This window comes from Vipera ursinii (assembly GCF_947247035.1).
Source record: "Vipera ursinii genome assembly, chromosome: 2".
NCBI lineage: Eukaryota > Metazoa > Chordata > Lepidosauria > Squamata > Viperidae > Vipera > Vipera ursinii.
In genome coordinates this window covers 212,104,500-212,130,077 of record NC_139513.1, presented here as the reverse complement: position 1 = coordinate 212,130,077, position 25,578 = coordinate 212,104,500, and the positions used below count along the sequence as shown (strand labels likewise).

General features: G+C 42.4%; 1 protein-coding gene across 1 annotated transcript in view; it reads left to right on the top strand.

The window, feature by feature from the left end:
- TEK (TEK receptor tyrosine kinase) overlaps positions 1–25,578 on the top strand; it is a gene marked incomplete at its 5' end in the record, with an annotated part of 64,656 nt that overhangs the window by 19,865 nt on the left and 19,213 nt on the right. Inside the window, 9 exons of the mRNA XM_083353785.1 lie at positions 2,035–2,166; positions 2,970–3,110; positions 3,815–3,946; positions 5,949–6,103; positions 6,648–6,801; positions 9,493–9,648; positions 10,860–10,994; positions 12,944–13,237; positions 16,072–16,371. Coding sequence (XP_083209911.1) covers positions 2,035–2,166; positions 2,970–3,110; positions 3,815–3,946; positions 5,949–6,103; positions 6,648–6,801; positions 9,493–9,648; positions 10,860–10,994; positions 12,944–13,237; positions 16,072–16,371 — 1,599 coding nt within the window. The remainder of the gene's footprint in view (positions 1–2,034; positions 2,167–2,969; positions 3,111–3,814; positions 3,947–5,948; positions 6,104–6,647; positions 6,802–9,492; positions 9,649–10,859; positions 10,995–12,943; positions 13,238–16,071; positions 16,372–25,578) is intronic.

The following is a 25,578-nucleotide window of genomic DNA, read 5'->3' as shown; positions in this document are numbered from 1 at the left end:
GCAAACCTATTGTCTGTAATGGGTGTTTTTTGCTGGAAAGGACAAGTAAACTCTGGTTTCTGGCAAAAAAAGTCATAAATTGCAGTTATGTGACTGCAGGATGCCCCAAATGCAAGTAGGTTACTGAGCATACTTGACAAGCATGACCAGGAGATGGGCTGTTGGAATTTTGAATACAGGTTGTAAGCAGTGGTGGAATTCAAATATGTGAACAACCGGTTGTCTGTGTGGATGCCACTTCCGGAAGTCCATTCTGGGCCTGGGCAACAAAAAATTAGCTACTGCTTCTGCCAAAGTGGTGCGAACTGGCTGAATCCCACCACTGGTTGTAAGCACCTTTAGGTGGGTGGGTGGGGGATCTGTTGTAACTTTAAATGGCTGCTAAGCAACTGATCGTAAGTCAAGGATTACCTGTATTACCCACAAGCCTAAGAAATGTCCTCTCTAACTAATTGTGGGCTGCAAAAAATGGCATCTATTCAATGCTTGACCTCTCATATTCATTCCATATGATTTTGTGGGGGGGGGGGGAAAGTGCTGCACATCTAAAATGTGGCAAGTTGCCACAATGGCTTGCTTTTGATGGGGAAGAAGGACAGTCAGGAAGCTGGAAGACAAAACTTCCTCTCAGTGGCCAATCCTGCAGCTCCACTATTAACACTCAAAACTATCTTCTCAGTTGGAACCCTGGAGCTTCTTTGAGCTGAATATTAATAGATTAAGAACTTCTGAAAAGTGTTATTTTGATGAGGGTAGTTTGTCAATCCAACATCAACATAAACCGGATGCGTGGAATTTGAAGCCAACAAACTCAGCCTTAGTCTATTCAGTCAAACTTCGTTACCTAAAAGAAGCTTAATAAGCATCTCGTTTTATTGCCCAGTAAAGAGAAACAGGAGTGAAATTGGGGCAGTAGATTTCAGGCAACCCTGATGGGCTATTATCCCATGTAATTCAGGTCTGGTACACACAGCAAAATTTCTTGATATAGCAGTCAAGAGGAAATATGCAGTCTGAGTTACGAAAATTGTGGTTTGAATTCCACACCCAGCAGTGACTGACCGGTCTAAATGAATTCATTGAGATAGCATACCTTATGTTCTTCCAAATGTTTGTCACCCCCTGTATTTGGCTTCCTGTTTTTGTTCTTTAATCTTGATTGTTGTTAGTCCTTCAGTTCCCAGCATGTCCTATGAGCTGGGTGCAACTGCTTGCCATTGGAAGACATTTCTCCCCTGTGTATGCATTTTGTAGGATTTTATCATTTTGTCACCAGGGATGAATGATCAAGGCTGACGTGTGACTATCAGCCAATTGTCAAATATCCTGTCAAGATAGATTCCTCAAGTTTTGGTGATTTATTGGATGTGCCCTTTTAGTTTTATTGACGTGGTGCCCTCTATAAGAAATTCCAGCCTTGGTGGAGCAGTGGGCTAATGCCTCCTTAAGTAACACCAGCTGCCTGCAATTAGTGCAGGTTCGAGTCCCACCAGGCTCAAGGTTGACTCAGCCTTCCATCCTTCCGAGGTAGGTAAAATGAGGACCCAGATTGTTGGGGGCAATTAAGCTGACTTTGTAATAATGCCGCTTGGGGTGTGTGTGAAAGCCCTAATAAGCAGGCATATACATAGAATGAAGGCTACTGCTAAGCTTGTAAGCCGCCCTGAGTCTTCGGAGAAGGGCGGGATATAAATGAAATTAAAATTAAAATAAAAATTCAACCACTGCTCACCTGTACATTTGCTGTAGCCTCTTCTGGAGGGAGGTAAGGAGAAAGAGACAAAGGAAAGAGGGAGCTAGAAAAGAGGGAGCGAAAATTATTTCAGAGAGAGACCAACCCATTCTTTCTCAAGAGATTTATTCTAAGATGATATAAATAATAATTTATATTATTATAGTATTGTAATTCCATTATGCTGTGCTCCCCTTGATCCTGAGACATACTCCAGTAAAGCTTTACAAACCCAACCCTATTCTATTTGAGGTCTTTTTATTTTTTTAGCTTACCAACTCTTCTTATGTTTTTATGTAAAGGGTGTGAAGCTCAAAAATGGGGACCCGAGTGTTCTTTTCCTTGTCCAGACTGCAAGAATAATGGCATCTGTCATGAGGATACTGGAGAATGCATTTGCCCACCGGGCTTTATGGGGAAAACATGTGAGAAAGGTAAAAGAAAAAATGATCAGGTGTTGATGAACAATTTCCCCTAAAACAGGAGATCAGTACCGGTATATCGAATATATTAACTATATTTGAGGTTTTATAGTTTAGAAGCTATCAAAGTATTTATAAAGATACTGTCTGTCTGTCTGTCCGTCTATCTATCTCAGGGGTCTTCAAACTTAGGCCTTCTATGACTTGTGGACTTCAACTCCCAGAATTCCTCAGCCAGTGTGTCTGGCTGAGGAATTCTGGAAGTCCACAAGTCATAAAAGGGCCAAGTTTGAAGACCCCTGATGTATCTTATCATCATCATCATATCATTTATCAAGTATGCCCAAGTAAATAAATAAAGTCTGATTTTCCAGCACTTGGAGACATAAAAGTTTAACGTATGATCTAAACAGGGGTGGGTAATGATTGTGCTTCACTTACTATGGTTGTTAACTTCCAAGGTAAAATAAAAATGAGCTCCCGGTTAGAGGTTTCCCTCTTCTCTGTGTGTCAGAGATTTGTTGAGTGAATATTTAACACTTGGGCAAAAAGTCGATCAGTTTCAGGCTAAGATTCTGTCCTTCTGTCCTGAACTTTGAGTCCATCAGGTGATTGTTATCAGCAATGCTTCCTTTCTGGAGGATTCTGCTTTTGGTGATACCTGCTACTACTTCTACACTTTGAAAATAAAGTTTCCTTACCACAATTGTCAGGCATCTGGGAAATATTATTATTATTTGGACTCTCTTTAAATATGTTCGTAACTTTGTCCTTTTTTTTTTACACACACATACACACACACACACAAAAAAAAGCTTGTGGAGAAAACAGATTTGGGAAGGCATGCCAAGAAAAATGTAAAGAGAAGTCAGGATGCAAATCTTTGGTGTTCTGCTTGCCTGATCCATATGGATGTTCATGTGCCTCTGGATGGAAGGGACTCCAATGTGATGAAGGTAAAATGAAATATGAAAATTAACTGCGTAGTTCGATACGTGTGTGTGTGTGTGTGTGTGTGTGTGTAGGGAGAAAGGGAAAACTCAATTTTGCTAAAAATACATTTTAATTCTAAAAAATACAGTAGTACAATAGGCTAACTTGGTCATTTTATTCCACCACTGTGTATTTTTTAACCATACTGTATAATCTAGTCAGCCTCTTGGCTGAACATTGTACAGATACCTTAAGGAAGTCAATACATCTTTTTCAGCCAATATATGCAGGGAAGAATTGATATACAGGTGATTCTCCTTCAGTGACTGCAGCTGGGACCGCTAAATTGGTTATTAAGTGAAACTGAACTGTGTGCTTATGGCCTTGCTGTACAGACCTGTAAAGATTGAAAATGTGACGCTTGGTCCCAAAAGTTACTTTTTCATCATTCTTGTTAACGGCACATGGTAAACAAGAGCTGCTTATATGAGGAGCTCAACAATTTGCAAACTGTAAAAGTTCGGTCTTGCTCAAAATGTATACGAATTCTGAGAGTAAAATACACCTTTGCAACATACCCTCTTGGCGCCTAGATTTCACTGTAAAATTCTGATGACACTCAGTGATAGCATTGGCCGGAAAGCAGGGTGACCTGCTGAATAATGCTAGTCAGGTAGTTTGCTGTGTGTGCAACCTAAGAGCTGACTGGTGCTGTTCATTTTGGCAGGTTGTGAGCCTGACTTTTATGGGCCCGATTGTAAATTGAAGTGTAACCACTGCAGTAATCGAGGAGCCTGTGACAGCTTTAAGGGCTGCGTCTGCCAGTTTGGGTGGCATGGTCTGCAATGTGAAAAAGAAGGTAAAGCAAAGGTAACCCTGTAATACCACACCAGTTTTTTCCTTTTTTGCATAATTTTGGCACCAAAAATGGGTAACCCCCCCACTTTGCCAAGGGAATCCAGCCATGGCCTGCATTCAAAGACAAATCAACATGAAAGAAAACTACATTAAACCATTTATGGAGGATTCATCCAACAGTTTCAGGGTGTTTTTTTTAATACAGCAAGCAAACTATTAGAAAGAGAGCAACACAAAAAAGGAATTTAGGTCTTCCCTTCAGCAATTCCTCCTCTCAAAAACCATTTTTATATCCTCGTTTTCTCTAAATGAGAAAATACACCCTTCCCAACATACATATCCCAGGAAGCACGACATTATTAGCATTGCTGTACATGATGCTGTATATTGCTTTACAATTCATACTCACAGCTTTTGTTATTAATCTTTTTAAAAAGAATATATTCTATTACAGTGTACAACTTGCTTAGTAACTAGAAGCTGTTGGATTTTAAGTGCAGCAGTAAAAATATTTTTAGCTATGATAATTTTCATAAAAATGACAATTGCCTTGATACAGTCAATTGATATATATATATACTTTCCCTAAAATATTGGAGCAAAATATGCAAGAAAGTTTTTAAATAATGTTACCGGAAACTCCAGTCCCTTGAGCTATGCTTGATACACAAAGATCACTTAGAGTCTGTCCATGTTGTTTTAGAGCAGGTATGTCCAACGTGTAAGGCCACACACATTATTTAGCTGCCCCTGGACAGCTAAAAATGCACTCCCACAGGATAGTAAACTTTTAACATTATCATGTGGTTTATACGTATACATCAACTGTATTATATATTTTATATGTGGCCCAAGACAATTCCTCTTCACTCAATGCCCAGGCAAGCCAAAAGGTTGGACACCCATATTTTAAAGGGAATCATTGTTTTAGATTTTTTAAAATCCTGCTTTGATTACTTTTTTAAAAATAAATAGCTGAAGACAGTGAACATGCCTACTCCTCCTTCCTCTTCCTATTTTCCCCACAACAATCCTGTGAGATGAGTTGGACTGAGAAGGAGGGACTGGCTCAAAGTCATCAGCAGGCTTTCATGCCTAAGCAACAGCAATAGCACTTAGATTTATATATACCACTCCACAGTGCTTTACAGCCCTCTCTAAGCAGTTTACGGAGTCAGCCTATTGCCCCCAACAATCTGGGTCGTCATTTTACCAACCTCGGAAGATGGAAGGCTGAGTCAACCTTGAGCCGGTGAGAACTGCCAAACTGCTGGCAGCTGGCAGTCAGCAGAAGTAGCCTGCAGTACTGCATTCTAACCACTGTGCCACCGGTGTTATAAATTCCCAATCTACTCCACAATCCTGGGACTACCTAAATTCACTAGCCAAGAACTTTTCAACTCCAAGCCTGCTAAGCAGCTTCAAAATCAAACAAAGTTCACTATGCCCTGTCATAATTTGCTGCAACAAAAGAAAATATGAGAGCCTAAATCCATTTACGGTATGTATAATTCTTTTAAGTTCAGGCCATAAAGATTAAATCAACATTTGGCACAACAACTGTTGCAATATATGACATACACCAATGTTCACATGTATGTTCCCTTCCAACATTATTATTATTATTATTATTATTATTATTATTATTATTATTATTATTATTATTATTATTATTTACATACATGAATGGAGATTATGAATTTACATTTATCATTTACATTTATCTTGGTTCTTAAATTGGGAATGTCATTGTTTTATTATAATTGTTGCAAAAAGCTCAATGAAACATTGATATTCCCAGTTTAAGAAGCAGAATCAGTTTAGCATCCAGGATTGTGACTGATAACTAGATTGGCAGAAGGCCAGTCTGACTCTGATTCAAGACTCATGTTCAAGTCTGGTTGAAGATGTATATCTAGTGGAGCTGCTGACTAATTAAAGTGTTCATTGATTTAATCTGGGCTAATTAAATTATAAAGAAATATGGTTCATTACATATGCAGGTACAGCTGATGAATCTCCCAAGATAGAGACCTTGCTAAATGAAATTGAACTCAATGCTGGCTCAGAGTCCAAGTCGATCTGCACAATTACTGGCAAGCCACCTCCTACAAAGGAAGACATTAAATTAATTAAAAAAGATGGAACCATCCTTCTAGTAAGTTCCTCATCTTATGCTTTTAGGAGGAAGGATAAGCTAAGGGGAGATAGTTGTACTTATTCACTGAATCTCTTTTGCCTCGTTTTCCTTGCTCCTTCCCATTTCTATCTTAATTTTCAGGAACCCATGTTCTGTGCTGGGGTTATACACTAAAGCAAATAATAATAATGCAATTAAAATCTCAGCAATAAAACAGGAAGCATGAAGGTACTATGAAGGTGAAAGCTTTTCGCATTGTCTCATCAAATATTCAAGATCCATTTTAGATATTAAAAATCTCCTCAGTTAATATTACAGTGACATCTTTTACCTGAAACATAAAATCAGTGCATAATTTTCATTGCCCTCTCCCTCCTTCCTTCCTTCTCTCCCACAAAAGATAGGTGTCAACATTTCATCAACAATGGGTTTGACCTGAATGTTGATTTTTCTGCTTTGTTAAAAAAAAGAGGCAAAAAAGACTATAAGTAAAAACAGAGTATTTTTTTTGTATTGTGGTAGACATCTAATTTGAATATTTTTTGTTGTTGTTGTTGCCTAGCCTGTCACAATAGCTAAAAAAGGCAACATGTCGGAAGCTTTAGAAGCTACTTTTCTTTTAAAAAGTGTCCAGCCTGCTGATTCTGGAACGTGGGTCTATGTTGCTGAGACAAGAGTTGGCATGGCGGAAAAAACTTTCCAGGTTGCAATTAAAGGTAAATGAGAAAAAAAATGCATTCATTCATTTATGTATTTATTTATCATTCAGATCCAGTGTCACCATAGCCTTTTCAGTGCATTTAAGTGATCTCAGTAATCGTTAGCTAAGTGTCAGTGGCTTGAAGCCTTGGGCATTGCAAACATTAAAGAAAGAAGCAAGCTGCAAATAGTATCAAATCAGTATCCAATGTACAGGTAGACCTCGATAATCTTTACAATCTTTCATTTAATGACCGTTCGAAGTTACAGTGGCGCTGAAAAAAGAGACTTATGCCCGTTTTTCACACCAACAACCATTGCAGCATCCCCCATGGTCACATAAACAAAATTCATACGCTTAGCAAGTGGTTCCTGTTTATGAAAGTTGCAGTCTTCCGGGGTTATGTGATCGTCACCTTTTGCAACCTTCTGACAAGCGAAGTCAACGGGGGAAGCCAGTTTCACTTAACGATCGCATTACTAATTTAAACAACTGCAGTGATTCACTTAACAACTGTGGCAACAAAGGTCATCATATGGGGCAAAACTCACTTAACAACAATCTTGGTTTGCAAAATAGATTTTGGGGTCAACTATGGTCGCATGTTGAGGACTACCTGTAAATGGATTTTTTTCCCCAAAATGTCTTTTAATGTAAAGAACACAGGAAACTTACCAATCAGAATTAAAAATTCCGGGCTTTTTCTTTCAGCAACTGAGAGCATTTCCTAGATGATTTCTTTTGGATAGATAGACAAGGTAAAAGGTAAAGGTTCCCCCGCACATGCGTGCTAGACGTTTCCGACTCTAGGGGCCGGTGCTCATCCCCGTTTCAAAGCCGAAGAGCCAGTGTTTGTCCGAGGATGTCTCCGTGGTCATGTGGCCGGCATGACTAGACGCCAAAGGTGCACGGAACACTGTTACCTTCCCACCGTAGTGGTCGCTATTTTTATACTTGCATTTTTACGTGCTTTCGAACTGCTAGGTTGGCAGAAGCTGGGACGAGTAACAGGCGCTCACTCTGTTAAATGGCACTCGGGATTTGACCCACCAAACTGCCGACCTTCTGATCGACAAGCTCAGCATCCTAACCCACTGAGCCACCACGTCCCTTAGATAGACAAGGGAGCTCTCAAATTCTAATAAGTAATTTCTTACTGCACTTCTATGTCATACTTACAAACCACTCTGGTTAGATCAAAGAACGGTCAAAGGGTTATTCAAAGAAATGTTGCTCTCTAATGTCACTGTTTCTCTCACCTTGAAGTATGTGAAGGCTCAGCCAATTGATTTTGACATACACCCCCGCACACACACCTTCTTCTCTCTGTGTTTGTGTATCTCAAGACAGTCTTGATTCCTGCAACTACAAGTCCATGCAGATTTATGGCAATATTTATGGCAACCTTCTTCTTACTAGACGAGCTAAGAGACAGTGGTTGGCTCAAAGTCCCCCAGCTGGCTTTGTGCCTAAGGCAGGACTAGGTTTTTCAGTTTCTAGCTCAGCACCCTTAATCATTGTACTAAATTGGCTTTCCATCCTTTTTTGACCCTGCAATAAAGGTACTATAAATTAGTAGCAATTTGCTACTATTACATGCCATAATATGAAAGCTCTGATGCCAAAGGCAGCTTCCACATTGTCTAAGGCAGGCTCAGGAATTCTGGGAGTTGAAGTCCACGAGTCATAAAAGAGCCATGGTTGCCTACCCCTGGTCTAAGGGTTAGGTTGTCCCTGAATTGATTGATTATCTCTGTTGATGCTTATTTATCATCTGTGAGCAATTGACATGGCCATCTGACAATGTAGTATTTTCTCTAAGTCTTTAAAAACAGTGTGAGACAGGTTTATGATTTTAGTACGGTTTCTTGGGCTAATATGATTTTAGTACGGTTTCTTAGGCTACTACCCTAATACTTGCCTTCAGAAATAATTTCAGTAGCAGGTCTGGAAATGTAAGAATAGTAAAGGAGAGTTTGGCTAATCATGAGAGCTATAGCTGTATCAAGGACCTTCTGAGTTTGCCTCTGTTATCAGAAAAAAACAAAAACTGCAAAAGGGGTGGGGACATTAATGAGAAGAAAAATCAGGTATTAGAGAACTGTTTCAGACAGCCTGAGTTATAGGAAGGCCTTTGAAGAAAGCAACAGTTTTGAATCAATGGACACTGAGAAGACTATTGTCAGCAAGTCACATGCGATTTAGGAAAACTTGATTTTTGTCAGCTTAGTTCAGCTTGAAGGAAATAACATGCTGAGAATGAGCAAACAGAAGAAATATGTGGAGTGTGACAGAAGAAAAATGAATGAGAACAGGAAATGGAGGGAATGATCTGTGTCTTTAAACATCCTAGGTCTGACCTTCTGAGTCTTCTACCACTGGGAAGGGGGGGGGAATGGAGCAAATGAGGAATGAGTAGGATGTTGTGGGTTGCAGACCAGGCAATCTGGTTGCAGAAGGCTAAATTGCTGCAATAAAGGAGAATGTGAAAGGAGAGTTCTGACAACTGACATTTTCAGGTCACAGAAGTTAGTTTGCAGATCCCCTCCACAAAGACAAGGCAATAGGCTAAATATGTCATTCAATCGTCTTTAACAATCCCTCAGCCTTAATTCTACAGTCAGACAAAACTCATTTTTATTGGTTTTTTTTCCCTTTCAAAAAAGACTTTTCTAATAGATATGCTATTATTCCCCTTCTTGACCAGTTCCTCCTACGCCTCAGAATGCTCCAACATTGATAGAAAGAGGCCATAATTTTCTCATTATTGCAACAAATGCTGGATCGTATTTGGGGGATGGACCAATTGTATCAACTCAGATTCTATACAAACGCGCTAACTCTCAATGGATGTCAGAGGAAGGTAAGAGTCAAACAAATCACCCAAAACTGCTCTCCAAAAAACATTCCACTTTCACAGCAGGCCATGTCTATGTTGCATTTGTCCTTTGCTTCCAGGGTTCTGCAAACTGTAATTCCATAAGCTGCTTAGAGGCCAACGGTAGGTAGCATAGAAACTGGTGAAATGAATGAATGAATGAATGAATGAATGAATGAATGAATGAATGAATGAATGAATGAATGAAATTTTTAGTAGAGAATTTTCAGAGCTTCAACTATTATAGTTTTGAAGACAATTGGGGCGATACAATGAAAGTTATAGTGACATACAGCTGATATACATTTACAATACAGGTAAACCCATGGAGCTGGCCCTGTTTAATCCCCAGGTTGGTGAACCAAAAATAAATACAGTATTGTCCACCAATGTTACTTTTGTTATTTGTTAATATCATAGTGATATTTGTTGTCTGGTCAAGGGATAGGGAGTTTCATCATACTGTTTAACAAAGATTGATTATATGTTAATAAGACTTTTAACGTCTTAACGGTGTACCTCATAACAGAGTTTGTTCCAGATTAATTATTTCCCCTTGAGTTCACTTGACTAGCAGCTTCTGATCACATCTGATGCTAAAATACTCAACAGAGGTTAGGCAGTGTGTGGCAGCTGTGTATGTGTATGTTTCCTATTTTGGGGACTAGCATTGAATGAACTAGCATTGCTTCTATTCAGGATTCAGTTAGTACCATACACACAATTCCACATCTCAAAGCACTTTGGTATATAAATAAAGGAAAAGGCTGGATATTCTCATATGATTTCTATGTAGTAGAGCAACATAATTTCCCACAACTAACATGAGTTGTGATGAACAACTCATTTATTCACCCTTCATTTTTCGTTTCTTTCTCTGTACTTTCAAGCAATTTAAAACTTCTGGTTTCGATTTCAAAATAACCTTGAGATCTTAAAATCTAATCCCAAGAAACTGTGGATTTCTTAAGTTATGGCTTGTGTGTGTATATTTGTGTGTGTGTAAAGGATGATGTTTGTGATGCACACCGTTATCCCACTTCTGTTTGCATACATAGGTTATACTGTTTTCTGCATTATTTTAAGGGGGGAAATGTATTTGACCAAATGAAAATAGAACAAAATAAATATGTTTGTGTACATTTAAAACTTTCCTATTGTTTTGCTTTTTTATTTTTTTTTCCTTTGGAACTCAGTCACAGGAGACATCTGGCGACTAAACAATCTAGCACCAAACACCGTGTACTTGGTATGTGTTCGCCTCACTCGCAAAGGAGAGGGGGGAGCAGGACATCCTGGTCCAACAACCAGCTTCACTACAGCTGCAATTGGTATGCAAATCTTTGGACTTCTGTAAAGGGGATATTGGTTAGTCAGTAGTTGCTTTGTCAAGGCTATGGTCTTCCCAGTTGCAATGTATGACTGTGAAAGTTGGACCATAAGAAAGTCTGAGTGCCAAAGAATTGAGGCCTTTGAACTATGGTGCTGGAGAAGACTCCTGCGAGTCCCTTGGACTGCAAGCCGATCAAACCGGTCAGTCCTAGAGTAGATTAACCCTGACTGCTCTTTAGAAGGCCAGATCCTGCAGTTGAAATTCAAATACTTTGGCCACCTAATGAGAAGAAAGGACTCACTGGAGAAGAGCCTAATGCTGGGAAAGAATGAGGGCAAGAGAAGAAGGGGACGACAGAGAATGAGGTGGCTGGATGGAGTCACTGAAGCAGTAGGCGTGAGCTTAAATGGACTCCAGAAGATAGTAGAGGACAGGAAGGCCTGGAGGAATGTTGTCCATAGGGTTGCGATGGGTCGGACACAACTTTGCAGCTAACAACAGCAACAGCAAGTTCTTTGTGCACACACACACACACACACACATACACACACACATGTATAATCTTCCTCAAGTGATAAATGTGCTGCTCTACATAGTAATTACTATGCATAATTTGCATCTCAGGAATACCGCTATTTAGCAAGTTTCCTTGGGCAGAAATTACTGAACACTAATGATGTTTCTGAGATGCAAGGACTATTTACATTCAGGCTGCGAATAAAATGAGGTTTCAAAACTCCTGATCCTCATTATGCATTTCCTCAGTTCAGCATCTCAGTATGACTTTCCTAGCATCCTTAGCCGTGTTTCTCAGCCTTGGAGACTTTAAGATATATGAACTTCAAGTTCCAGAATTCCCTAGCCAACCATGCTGCATGAGGAGTTCTGGAAGTTGGAGTCCACATATCTTAAAGTCAACAAAGTTGAGACTCACTAGTCCATAGTATTTCTTTCAGACTAGCTAAATTCTGGCAGACATGATTTTGTTGTGCCTTTACTCACATATCCTCCACTGCCTGCCTCTCCACCACATGTGGGAGAAGAGAAATGAATATTTTCCACTTATCATTCCACTTCCTATTGCAAACACCTTAAAGGGCCAAGTTACTACTGATGAGCCACTGAATCCAATCGTTAGGAACAAGGATCCTTAAGTGATTGTTCAGTTTAATCTCTAGTATTGCCAATCATTGAAATCACATGAGTAAAATATGAGAGTGATCTCAGTGTTTCTGAGAACAAACTTGCAGGTGCTATGATCTCCTTTTGTTCCACCTCTTCTCCTAGGATGAGGACAGAAGATAATGCTCAAGTTCCAATTGATTCATTGGGAATGATAATTTGATAAGAAAATGATGTCCCAAATTCATCATATGAAGAACTATGATAGGGAAGAATTTCTCAAAGTTAGAACATCTCTATTTAATTATGGATGCGGTGGCTCAGTGGGTTAGGACGCTGAGCTTGTCGATCAGAAGATCGGAAGTTTGGCGGGTCGAATCCCGAGTGCCGCATAGCAGAGTGAGCACCTGTTACTCGTCCCAGCTTCTGCCAACCTAGCAATTCGAAAGCATGTAAAAATGCAAGTAGAAAAATAGGGGCCACTACGGTGGGAAGGTAACAGCATTCCGTGTGCCTTTGGTGTCTAGTCATGCCGGCCACATGACCACGGAGACGTCCTTGGACAAGCGCTGGCTCTTCGGCTTTGAAACGGAGATGAGCATTGGCCCCTAGAGTTGGAAACAACTAGCACGCATGTGCAGGGGAACCTTTACCTTTATCTTTTAAAGAAAGAAAAGGCCTGTATGATTTGTGTCTGGCTAGAAGTTTTGATTGCTCAGAAATCAGAATATGTTAATTACTTATTCTTAGTATGATCCAACAAGAATCCTCTTAGGTTAATAGGTGTTCTAGCCGTACTAATGTTCTTTCTTGTTATTCTTAAAGGTCTTTTTCCACCCAGAGGCCTGAGCCTTGTCCCTAATAGCACAACAGCTCTAAAGCTGTCCTGGCAGCCAATCAATCAGCACTTGGAGGAAGACATCTGCATTGAAGTAGAAAATAAAAATGTAGTGGATGGAAATGGGGAGCATACTACCATCATACAACTCCTAGGAAATAAGACCAGTTTGGTTATTGACAAGCTACGACCCAGACATAAGTACATGTGCCGAGTCCGTGTAAATAATAAGTCCAAAGGAGAATGGAGTGACTATCTCGCAGCATGGACCTTCAGTGACAGTAAGTATATTTTTATTTTTCTTGGAGGGGGAAAACATGATTTGTTTTAATTATTAGCTCAACAGACCTGCTTTAAATGATCTGACACTGGAGGACGCTGTCATGGCCCCATTGGAGCCCGGCTTGGAGGCAGAGGAGTTGGAACTGGGACCATCTGACAGGGAAGGCATGTCTCCCTTCTGATGTGTGGAGAGGCCAGGGGCTGAGGACAATGCTGTCCTGGGCCCCTCAGACATTGGGGGAGGTGGTCAACTAGACGGAAAGCTTCCTGCCCTCACAGACACAGGGGCGGATTGGCTGCTGATAGGCAGTGGTGTTGATAGGCAGCAGATCCCCTCTGAGAAGGAACAGCTGCCTCCTCCATTCGATCCGAGGGCACTGAGAGTGGAATGTAGGCAAGCTCAGAGAAGGGCTGAGAGGCTACTCGGGAGAAGTTCATCACACCCTTCCTACAAGGAACACCTGGAGTGAATTGTCTTATGGAGAAGCCGTGGGGAGTTACCAGGAATAATTGTTTGTTTTGGCTTAAACTCCCCTGGCTTTGACTGTGCCTTTTGCCTTCCCTTGCCCTTGAGGACATTTACTTCTGCCTTGTGCCTTGACTTTGCCTTGTGAACTACAGTTTGCTTTGTGGACTCCCTTAGCCGAGTGGACTGAACTTGGGACCCTAGACTTTGCCCCGTGAACATGCTCCTACTCTGTGGACTTTCTTTGTTATATATGGACTGTTTGGGGGACTGAGGGTGGCTGTCTTCAGGGCAGTGTAGGGATGGAGCCTTACTGGTCATTGGAGGGCCATTTGTTGGAACATTTACTTAGAGCAGTGGTGGCGAACCTATGGCACGGGTGCCAGAGGTGGCACTCAGAGCCCTCCCTGTGGGTACCCGAGGTGGCAACTGTCCCTCTTCAACCAGCTGCCCCCCACAGGTGTCCCTCCCCATGAGTGACATTGAGGTGACCACACCCACCTAATCTTCCATGACCGCCACAGCCACAGCTACACCCACCCACACCCACCCAGTAGGCCATGCCCACCTGGCACCCAGCGATAAATAAGTGGGTTTTGGGTGGCAGTTTGGGCACTCGGTCTCTAAAAGGTTCGCCATCACTGACTTAGAGCAATAAAGGACTGTCTAGAGGCCTGTCTTGCCTTGATCACCTGGGTCGTAACAGAAGCAGCCAGATTTTGAAGCTGGAGGTGTTACTGCATCAATCCCAGTCTACACAGTCAGTGATTAAGGATGATAGTTTTTAGTGTTCCAACATCAGCAGAAGGGTCACAGGCTACTACTCTCTCTTGGAAATTGCCGAGCAACACTATGCTTGTGTTTTGGTAAAGCAGGCAACAATCTAACAGCCTGTCCCAACCTGATGCCCTACAGATGGGAGCACAACTGGTATAATTTACAGAACCAGTGGCTATACTATTCAGGAATTCTGAGACTAGTGGCTATTCTTGACTGGCATTGCCATTATCTTTCCTCTCTGAAAATTATAAGCCATTTATTTATTAGTAAAGGTAAAGGTAAAGGTTTCCCCGCACATGCATGCTAGTCGTTTCCAACTCTAGGGGCCAGTGCTCATCTCCGTTTCAAAGCCGAAGAGCCAGCACTTGTCCGAGGACGTCTCCGTGGTCATGTGCCCGGCATGACTAGACGCCAAAGGCGCACGGAACGCTGTTACCTTCCCACCATAGTGGTCCCTATTTTTCTACTTGCATTTTTACATGCTTTCGAACTGCTAGGTTGGCAGAAGCTGGGACGAGTAACAGGTGCTCACTCTGTTACGCGGCACTCGGGATTTGACCCGCCAAACTGCCAACCTTCTGATCGACAAGCTCAGCGTCCTAACCCACTGAGCCACCGCGTCCCTTTATTTATTAAACATAGGTATATGTCTGCCCAATTCACACACTCCAGGAGGCTTACAACTTTAAAACTCCACAATGTAAAAACCCATTCCCCACTGCCACCCCCATAGCAACAACAGGCACAATCACACCAACGACTGGATTGGCTGCATGTCAACCTTGGGTCCCCAGGCCTGCTGACAGAACTGTGCCTTCTGGACCTTCCTGAAAAGAATCAAGCAGGGGACCCATCTTATCTCTGGGGGAATAATATTCCAAAGAGCCACCACAGAGAAGGCCCTTTTTCTGGGTCCTGCCAGATGTACATCCTGGCTCTTGTAGCTTTCCTTACCTTCCTGCTCTGGTGACAGCCAGGTAGGTGTAACTGGGGAGAAGCCATCATTAAAAGTCAATGTGACTCTTAAAGTAGCGACAACTTATTTTCAAGCCTGGGTAGAAGACTTAAAAGACATACGTGCCTTAAAAGACATACGTAGCACAGAGATACTCAAGCAGAACCGGATCATTTCTTCTGAACACTAAATCTACGATGAATAGACACATTTTCTGATGATACTAATCATGCCTCCCAGGAGAATCGTGCTACGCTGCCTTGTGCTGTTGACACTGGTTGGGTTCTAAATAATTGATAGCATGGTTTTAATGATTATTTATTGGTTCATGGTTTTAAGAAAGAGGTCCCCAACCTTTTGGGCACCAGGGATGGAGTAGAGAGGGTGTGGTTTTAAATACTGTCTGCATCCCGAGGATGCAGCTTTGCTTGTTTGTGCGGCCCACTTGCTGGCATGCTGCGGACCGATGCCAGTCCACAGACCCGGGGCTGGCAACCCCTGTTTTAAGATACCATTGGCCATGTAGATCAAATTCAAAGTCAGTTTGAAATATTAAAAATAGAACTTTGTAACATTCTATGGACTGAAGATTTATATGAAATGCAATGTCGTATTATTTGTTTCTTCACCAGGTTCTCCTCCTCCCCCTGATAATATCAACATCATGAACGTCACCGATTCCTCTGCCGTTATCTCTTGGTCAGCTGCTGAGGGACATTCCATCTCCTCCATTATTCTCAGCTACAAAATGGTTGGCAAGACTGAGTACAACCAAATCGATGTCACCATAAAAAATGCCACCATCACCCAGTACAACCTGAAGGGCCTTGAGCCAGACACCTCCTATTTGGTTCAGATCACAGCCGAGAATAATGTCGGGAAAAGTGAAAAGAACCCTACCTATGAGCTGAGAACTCTGCCAGAATCGAAAGGTTAGTATCAGCTGAATCAATTATCTTCTTCAGTTTCTGAATAATTCTGTGCATATTTGGTAATAGTAAACTTCAATATATTAAGTGAAGCTGTAGATGTAGATACAATATCTTCCTTCCGTCTAGTTTTATTGAGTGCCTAAAATCTGCAGAATTCATGGCTAATTTGTGCAGTGGTTGGAAATTATCATCATGTGTGTGTGTGTGTATGTGTGTGTGTGTATATATATATATATATATATATATATATATATATATATATATATATATATATATATATATATATATATATATATATATATATATATATATATATATATATATATATATATATATAATGTTTAAGTATTTGTCAAGGTTTTTTGAATGGACCTTGCTAATTAACTCTTTCATTCCTGTTTTGGCCCGACTCAGGGCTTATCCACAGGACATAGTCAACTTATGACAGCTCATTATTTGTGCAAATTATTCAAATTGCTAATAAAGAATTTGGGAGGCTCCCAAATTCTTTATTAGCAATTTGAATAATTTGCATATATATATATATATATATATATATATATATATATATATATATATATATATATATATACATGTGTGTGTGTGTGTGTGTGTGTGTGTGTATGTATATGTATATGTATATGTATATGTATATGTATATGTATATGTATATGTATATGTAGGTCTCAAGTAAGGGTAAACTGGTTAACTGGTTAACAGCCTGAATGAGATTTCTGAAAATCATAATTTCAACCTTTTTGGAATATACTAGGAAGAGTAAGCCTTGGGTACAGGCTTTCAGACTTTTAGGCTTGACTTAAGGCATAATATTTGTTAACATCCTTCCTTCCTTCTTAAAATCTAACCTTGTCCTTCTTGCTATTTGTAAATATATCAATCATGGTATATTCTATCCTTCACTAAGTATTTCTTCTTGTTACTGATTTATCTATCATTCTGTATTTTCCAGATATTATTAGCACTGTTACACTTTTGGTTTACTTTATTATATCTTCTGATCATTATACTAACACACATGTGCACGGGCACACACACACACACACACACACACACATGCTTGCTTGTTTAGAAGCTCTGATTCTAAGCAGTTTCATTTATACTTTTAAATGATTTTATTCTAAATCCAATATCTGATCACTTTTCCTAATATTTTGTCAGAGATTAAGCTGGCAATGGTCAGAAGTGAAAGAAAATATAACAACCCAAAATAATGTAAAGAGCAGAGAAAATTGCTCAGAAGTCCCAACAAAAATCCCTCATGAAGGCTGAAACTATATTGTACGGGGTGTCAAACTGCCAGCCCACGGACCGGATGCGTCAGGCCGAAACCATGCTCACCCCATTGCCGGCAATGGAAAAAGAGCTGCAATAGGTCACGTGACATTGCAAGTTTGACACCCTTGATATAGTAGAAGGAAATGACAGCTCATTCCAGTATTCTGCCAAGAATCTGGGACAATGCCAATATACAATGAGATGAAGCTTTGTGCCAAGAGGTACCAGGGAAAAGCACAAGACAATCAGCATTGGTGCTTATGAATGTGACTGGGTTAAACTGCAAACAACAGTTGCTGATGTGGCTGGAGGCAAAAGGAAAAAGTGCTGCAAAGATACGTCCGTATACATAAACACTGGTATGTGGAATGTCAGAAATGTGAATGAAGGCAAACTAGATGTTAAAGCAGAAATGTCAAGACTGTACGTTGTCATCCTGGGAATCAACAGACTGAAATGGATGGGAACAGGTCATGTCATGTCACAAGCAGGGCTTTTTTTCTCATAGAACGCTCAGAACGGAGTTCCGGCACCTTTTTTGGATGGAACCTTGTAGGTTAGGCAAGGCAGGTTGTATGACATGTGTGAGTTCCGGCACCTTTTTCTTTTACAAAAAAAGCACTGGACACAAGAACATCAGATCTTCCAATGCAGATGAGAAAAATCACAGAAGAAATAGAGTAGCCATCATTACTAATAAAAGGGGGTTAATATCAATGCTTGGATTCAAGCAAACCAAAAAAGATGGAATAATCTCAATTTAAATCAATCAGTATTACAGTGACCCAGGTCTATGCTGCAATCATAGAAAGGGAACAAGTACAAGTTTAACAGTGATTCTTTTATTAACTTATGAGCACAAGATCAAAAAGAGATGTGTTAAGATCAGGAGATGGAGGCCTAAAATTGCAAGTAAAATCGTGATAAGAATGCAAATGACCAGCTGTCTGCAAGGAATCTAAATCCTTCCATTCCCCACCATCCAGTCAGAGCTGAAGAAGCTTCTTGGATGAGAAGCAAAAACGTCTTCAAAGAAAAACAAGAAAGTCCAGTTGCCTCGTGAAAAAGCACCTTTGAGATGAAGTACAGGTAATCCTCAACTTACAACAGTTCATTTAGTGACTGTTCAAAGTTACAACATCACTGAAAAAAGCGACTTATGACCATTTTTCACACAACTGTTGCAGCATCGCCATGGTCACGTGATCAAAATTCAGGGAGTTGGCAACTCACATTTATGACGGCTGCAGTGTCTCAGGATCCCGTGATCCCCTTTTGCGACCTTCTGACAAGCAAAGTCAATTGGAAAGCCAGATTCACTTAACAGCCGTGTGGCTAACTTAACAACTGCCATGATTCACTTAACAACTGTGGCAAGGAACATCATAAAATGGGGCAAAACTCACTTAACAGCTGTCTTGCTCAGCAACATAACATTTGGGATCAGTGGTGGTCGTAAGTCGAGGACTACCTGTAAATGGACTAATAAAAGTTACCCTAATCCTAAACCTGAACTAAAGCAATCAATCCTAAAATGCAAAAAGCAAAAGAAAGCCAAATGGCTGCCTGCTGACATGCTGAACATAACTGAAGGAAGGTCAGAAGCCAAAGGAAACAGGAAGTTTGCCCAACAACTTTGCATTCCAGGGAACAGCAAGAAGAATCAAGGAGTTGCACTCATATAAGGAGGTAACTGAGAACAATAATCAAATGAGAAATGAAAGTGAAAATTCATTGACACTTGACTAAAAAAGGGCCTTCTATGGGTTATAACAGAGAGTTAAGAAGAGTTCCTCTTTCATTCTGCCTGTGCTTTGTACAATAGATTGCTAATCTCAGGTCACGTCCTTCTGCCTTGGCTCCCAGGCATGCACATATATTCAGCATACATGTTCTTTGACTCGCCTCCTGCTATGATGTCACTAATTAGGTGCCAGGCTTTGCATTTCCTGTAAACTAAATGTCCTTTCTCTTATTAAAAAAAAACTGAGAAAGAGAAATTTCATTGCAAATGACAAAGGAAGAGAGCAATGTTAGTCTATTTTTTTTAAATGACACTTTTAATCCCTTTATTTGGGGTGGAGTCGGGGCAACTGAATGAAGCTGAGCATTTACTGGCCAGGTGCCCTTCCTGATGCCTCTGCAGAGATCACAGCAAATATTTTCTCTTTGCGCGATGCCAAAGAAACATCTGCCGGTGCCTAGAATTGAACTCTCAGCCTTCCCAGTGGGAGGCGAGCATCTTCACCTCTAGGCCACCACACTGTGTTAACCTATAATGGCAAAAAAATCAGAAGGTGTCTGTAGCACCATCTCTATATCACCAATAAAGTGAGTTACAGCTCACGAAAGTTTATGTCTTTTAATAAAGCAGTTTAGTCAGGAAAGGTGATACTAGACTCCTGACAAAGAAGGGGGAAAAATCAACTGGAGATAGAAGATGTAAGGAAGAGATGGTATAAATTTCTTTACAACTGTACAAAAATGATACAAATAAAAAAAATTAGAATTGTGCAGATATGTTCCATGTATCAATCATATGTGTAAAAGTTTAATCGTTGAGCGAGAGCCATGCATTCTCAAATATGAAGTTGACAGGGTTCTAGGAATCATGATTATGGCAATCTATAGAAGTTGGTGAAATTGTATTATATCTGTAAACAGCTTTAATATATAAGTTAACAAGTTAACCGGTTATACGATGAGGGAAAACAAATCTGACAGGAGAACACGCGGGAACTTTGACAGCTGTCAAAGTTCCCCGCACGGCGCAGGCGCAACCACTGACAGCTCGCGGCTGTCAAAACACCGAGCCATGCGGAAGCCTGAACTGTCAAGAACAGACGACGCGGATTGGTCCGGATAGACGCGGCGCCAAAATGAACGTTCCTGATTGGCCCTCACTGACAGCTGCCGGCTATAAAAGCTGGGCGAGTTATTCTGTCTTGTCTTGCTCTAAATAAACCTTTAGTTAAGTAGCCTGTCGTCCCGAGTGGTCCTTCGGCTACTTCACTGGCGATGAGGATGGGATCGCTCCTGAGCTGAAGTCACGGCCGTGGAAGAGAGTTCCCGGCCAGAGCTGTCACTGGAAGTTTTAACTTCCAACGGAGCAAGACCTAGGACCGGACGACATGGCAAACTTCGGGCGCGTGAGGGAATTCGATACCCGCCATCCCGAGAGATGGCAATCACACCTGGGGCAAGTCGAAGGATTTCTCCTCGTCAGCAAAATCACCGACGACAGAGCAAAGGCCGCCGCGCTTCTATACATCAGCGGACACCCAGTATACGACGCTGCCGTCGGGCTGTTTAGCCCGGTACCCATCACCGAGGTCTCCTACGCGGACCTGGTAGACCAGCTTACTAAGCATTATATGCCGGCCCGCTCAGAACTGTACTGGCGGGTACAATTCGCCCAGAAGAAACAACGACCAGACGAACCCGCAAACGATTTCATCGCGGGGGTCAGACACGCCGCGCGGAACTGCCGCTTCCCCGACCTAGAAGACCGCATCAGAGACCAGGTGGTGATCGGGTTGAGGGACGAACGTCTACAGAAGAAGCTGACATCCAAAACCGACATGAGCCTGGCAGAATTGACCAGAGAAATCATGGCCTACGAGTATAACCACAAGAAGAAGCCGACTACCACGACCCCAGAGAGCCCAGCGACCGTATACCAAGAGAGCGCAACGCTCAGCAACAGCGACGAGTCGGTGGACTTCACTGACGGGGAAGCCCTTCAGCGCAGAATGGAACGCAGACAACAGAGAAGAAGTGACACATCGGATCGCCGAAGATCCAGGAACCCCCCTCCGCCACCGCCGCGTTACGAGCAACGGGCCGCCTGCGCCAGCTGCGGGGGCAATCATGCCCGAGGAAGCTGCCGGTTCAGAAACGCTAAGTGCCACAATTGCGGAAAGACCGGCCACATCAAACCGGTGTGCCGCAGCCGGGGCCGCGACAACGTCAATGAGTTGGAGGCCAATTCCCCAGGTAGGCCAGCTACCCGGGCCAACAGAGGAAAAACGTCAGGGGCCCTTGTAGAAACAATTGATAGGGTAAACAGCCTAAGCTCAAAGGTGAGGATCAGGGTAAAAATTCAGGGAGTGCCCTGCCTCATGGAGGTGGATTCCGGGTCAGCAGTCTCCTTAATTTCATTTGAAACGTATCAGGAGATCTGCCAACAAAGCAAGGGAAAAATTCCTCTGAGGCAAACCCAGGTCCACCTAGCAGACTTCCAAAAAACCCCTATTCCTCTGGAAGGGAGGGCTAAGGTTGCAGTGGAGTACAAAAAATTCAAGGGTCCCTTAGAAGTTCTAGTAACGCCAGGGAACCGCACCAACCTGATAGGGCTGAACTGGTTCGGCCCTCTAGGAATCGCCATAACGGGGGTAAATACAGTCCAATCACCCAGTCTCGAAGCCGTTTGCAACAAGTATGCAGACGTCTTTGATGGCACGCTGGGAAAATACACCGGTCCCCCCATCTCTTTACAATTAAACCCAGCAATCCAACCCATAAAGATAAGAGCTAGGAGAGTACCCTTTGCCCTTAAAGAAAAAATAGAAAATGAACTAGAACGCCTCGTAGGTCTCGGGGTGCTCGAACCTACGGAGGGGGGAAGCTGGGAGACCCCAATAGTCACCCCTGTTAAACCTAACGGGGAAATAAGATTATGTGCGGACTATAAGGCGACCCTCAACCTAGCTCTCAGCCCCCATGCTTACCCGGTGCCAGTGGTAAGGGACGTATTTGCTTCCATCCGCTCCGGCGCCATTTTTGCTAAACTTGATCTTACGCAGGCGTATTTGCAACTGCCTGTCACAAATGACACCACGGAAGCCCAGACAATTGTCACCCACCGCGGTGACTTTAAAGTAAAAAGGCTCCAATTTGGCATATCGGCAGCCCCGGGTATCTTCCAGGGTATCATGGAGAAAACCCTGAAGGGAATACCCGGGGTCTGCCCCTATTTCGACGATGTTCTCATCGCCGGAGAAAATGAAGCAAACTTAGCTGACAGACTGTCAGCTGTGCTGAGCCGGCTCAGAGAGGCCGGTCTCAAACTTAAACGGGAAAAGTGCTCCATTGGAGTCACATCCACAGAATTCCTAGGGTACAAAATAGACGGCCAAGGCATCCACCCCACCACAGAAAAACTAAGGGCTATTCAAACAGCACCAAGCCCAAGGAATAAACAAGAACTCCAAGCCTTTTTAGGATTATTAAACTTTTATCACGCCTTCCTTCCCCACAAAGCCACTATCGCAGAGCCTCTGCATAGGCTCCTGGACAAGGGAACTGCCTGGTCCTGGACCAAAATACATGAAAATAGCTTCCAATCATTAAAAAAGATTATTTGTAATAGTTCAACGATCACCCTTTTCCGAGAAGACACACCAATATGCATCGCTTGCGACGCATCTCCCTATGGGATTGGGGCAGTGTTAAGTCATTTATACAAGGACGGCACCCAAAGACCCATAGCCTTTTATTCACGCACTCTGTCAAAAGCAGAAAGGAATTACGCACAAATAGACAGAGAAGCCCTACCAATAGTCGCAGGGGTTAAAAAATTTCATGACTACCTCTATGGGAGACCCTTTACTATATTCACAGATCACAAACCCCTACTAGGGATATTCACGTGGAATAAAACAACACCTCAGATTCTCTCACCGAGAATACTACGGTGGTCCACATTCTTATCTGCCTATTCTTATCAGTTAATCCATAAACCAGGGAAGGAATTAGGACACGCAGACTGCCTCAGCAGACTGCCAATTCAAAGCAAGGACCCAGACCCAGACCCAGCTGGACTGATTCTAGCAATTTCTCAACTTCCAGACTGTCCCCTCTCTGCAAAGATTATAGCTAACAACTCAGCTAAGGACAAAATACTCAGCAGAATTCTCAGGTGGGCCACAACAGGGTGGCCAGCACAAAACCCACACTCCCAATTCCAGCCATACTTTAACAGGATAAATGAAATATCTTCGCATAGGGGATGCCTGCTATGGGGAAATCGAGTCATAATACCAAATAAGAACATAAGCCAAACGTTAGACATCTTACACGAAGGACACCCAGGCATTGTCAAGATGAAAGCTATGGCCAGAAGTTATGTCTGGTGGCCTGGCATAGATAAAGAGATAGAAAAATATGTGGGAGGGTGCTACACCTATCAAGCAACACGAAACGAACCACCCCAAGCACCAATTCACAAATGGGAAACTACAAAAAACCCATGGTCACGCATACATTTAGATTTCGCAGGACCTATCCAGGGACAGAGTTTCCTAATTGTAGTGGACAGTTATTCTAAATGGTTAGAAGTCACTCCCCTTAGAAAAACAACATCAGGAGCCACTATACAAGCCCTAAGGAAAATATTCGCCACACACGGCCTCCCAGACACCATAGTTTCAGACAATGGCCCTCAATTCACCTCTCGTGAATTTCAGATGTTCGCTATGAAGAATTGTATTAGGCTGGTCACGTCTGCACCCTTCCACCCATCGACAAACGGGATGGCTGAAATTATGGTGCGTTCCACAAAAGAAGCTTTGAAAAAATTCGTCAAGGGGAACTGGCAGCGACGACTCAGCCAGTTCCTAATGTCACAACACGCAACTCCATGCACAACAACGGGCAAATCCCCTGCAGAACTAAGATGGGGGAGGAGGCTGATAACGCGGCTCGACAGACTACATCCTGACACATACCCGGAAGAAAACGAGCAACCCCCCCCAAACCGCACACTCAAACCAGGGCAAATGATATGGGCACGATCATACACGGATAAAAACAAATGGGTCCAAGGGACAGTGCTAAAACAAACAGGACCCATTTCCTATCTTATCGCCACACAAACTCACGGCAATCTACGCCGCCATATCGACCAACTCAGACCCAGACAACCCCCACACAACCCAGAACCCCTACCAGAGGAACTCGACCTGCAACCCCCCCCAGAAATACTACCGTTGCCAAACCAAGAGGAAGAGGAGCAAAGAGAAGCACTACCGGCAGAACCAGACATCGCCCCACTTCCACGACGCTCCAACAGGAACCGAAGAGCCCCCGCCTACCTAAAGGACTACCAGTGGGCAGGTTCTAACGACCAAGGGGGAGGAAACGCTCCAGGGGAGGGGTAAGGGGTGTATTATATCTGTAAACAGCTTTAATATATAAGTTAACAAGTTAACCGGTTATACGATGAGGGAAAACAAATCTGACAGGAGAACACGCGGGAACTTTGACGGCTGTCAAAGTTCCCCGCACGGCGCAGGTGCAACCACTGACAGCTCGCGGCTGTCAAAACACCGAGCCATGCGGAAGCCTGAACTGTCAAGAACAGACGACGCGGATTGGTCCGGATAGACGCGGCGCCAAAATGAACGTTCCTGATTGGCCCTCACTGACAGCTGCCAGCTATAAAAGCCGGGCGAGTTATTCTGTCTTGTCTTGCTCTAAATAAACCTTTAGTTAAGTAGCCTGTCGTCCCGAGTGGTCCTTCGGCTACTTCAGAAATACTGGCAGAACTGTTTAAAATTTTACAAGATGATGCAGCTAAAGTACTAAATGCACTTTATAAGCATGTCTGGAAAGCACCATTGTGGCCAAGGGGCTGGAAAACGTCAATTTATATTCCAACCGACCAAAAAAGGGAGTGCTAAAGAACAACTGCAGTTATCTCCCATGCTAGTCAGATAATGCTCAAGAGTTTTTAGTCCAGACTTCAACAATACACGGCTGGAGAATTACCAGATGTCCACGCTGGAATCAGAAGAAGCAGGCACACCCAACGTTGCATTACTAACATCCGATAGATAATGAAACAGACAAGGGGTTTCCAAGAAGACATCTGTTTTTGCTTTATTGATTATAAAAAGGGTTTTGACTTTA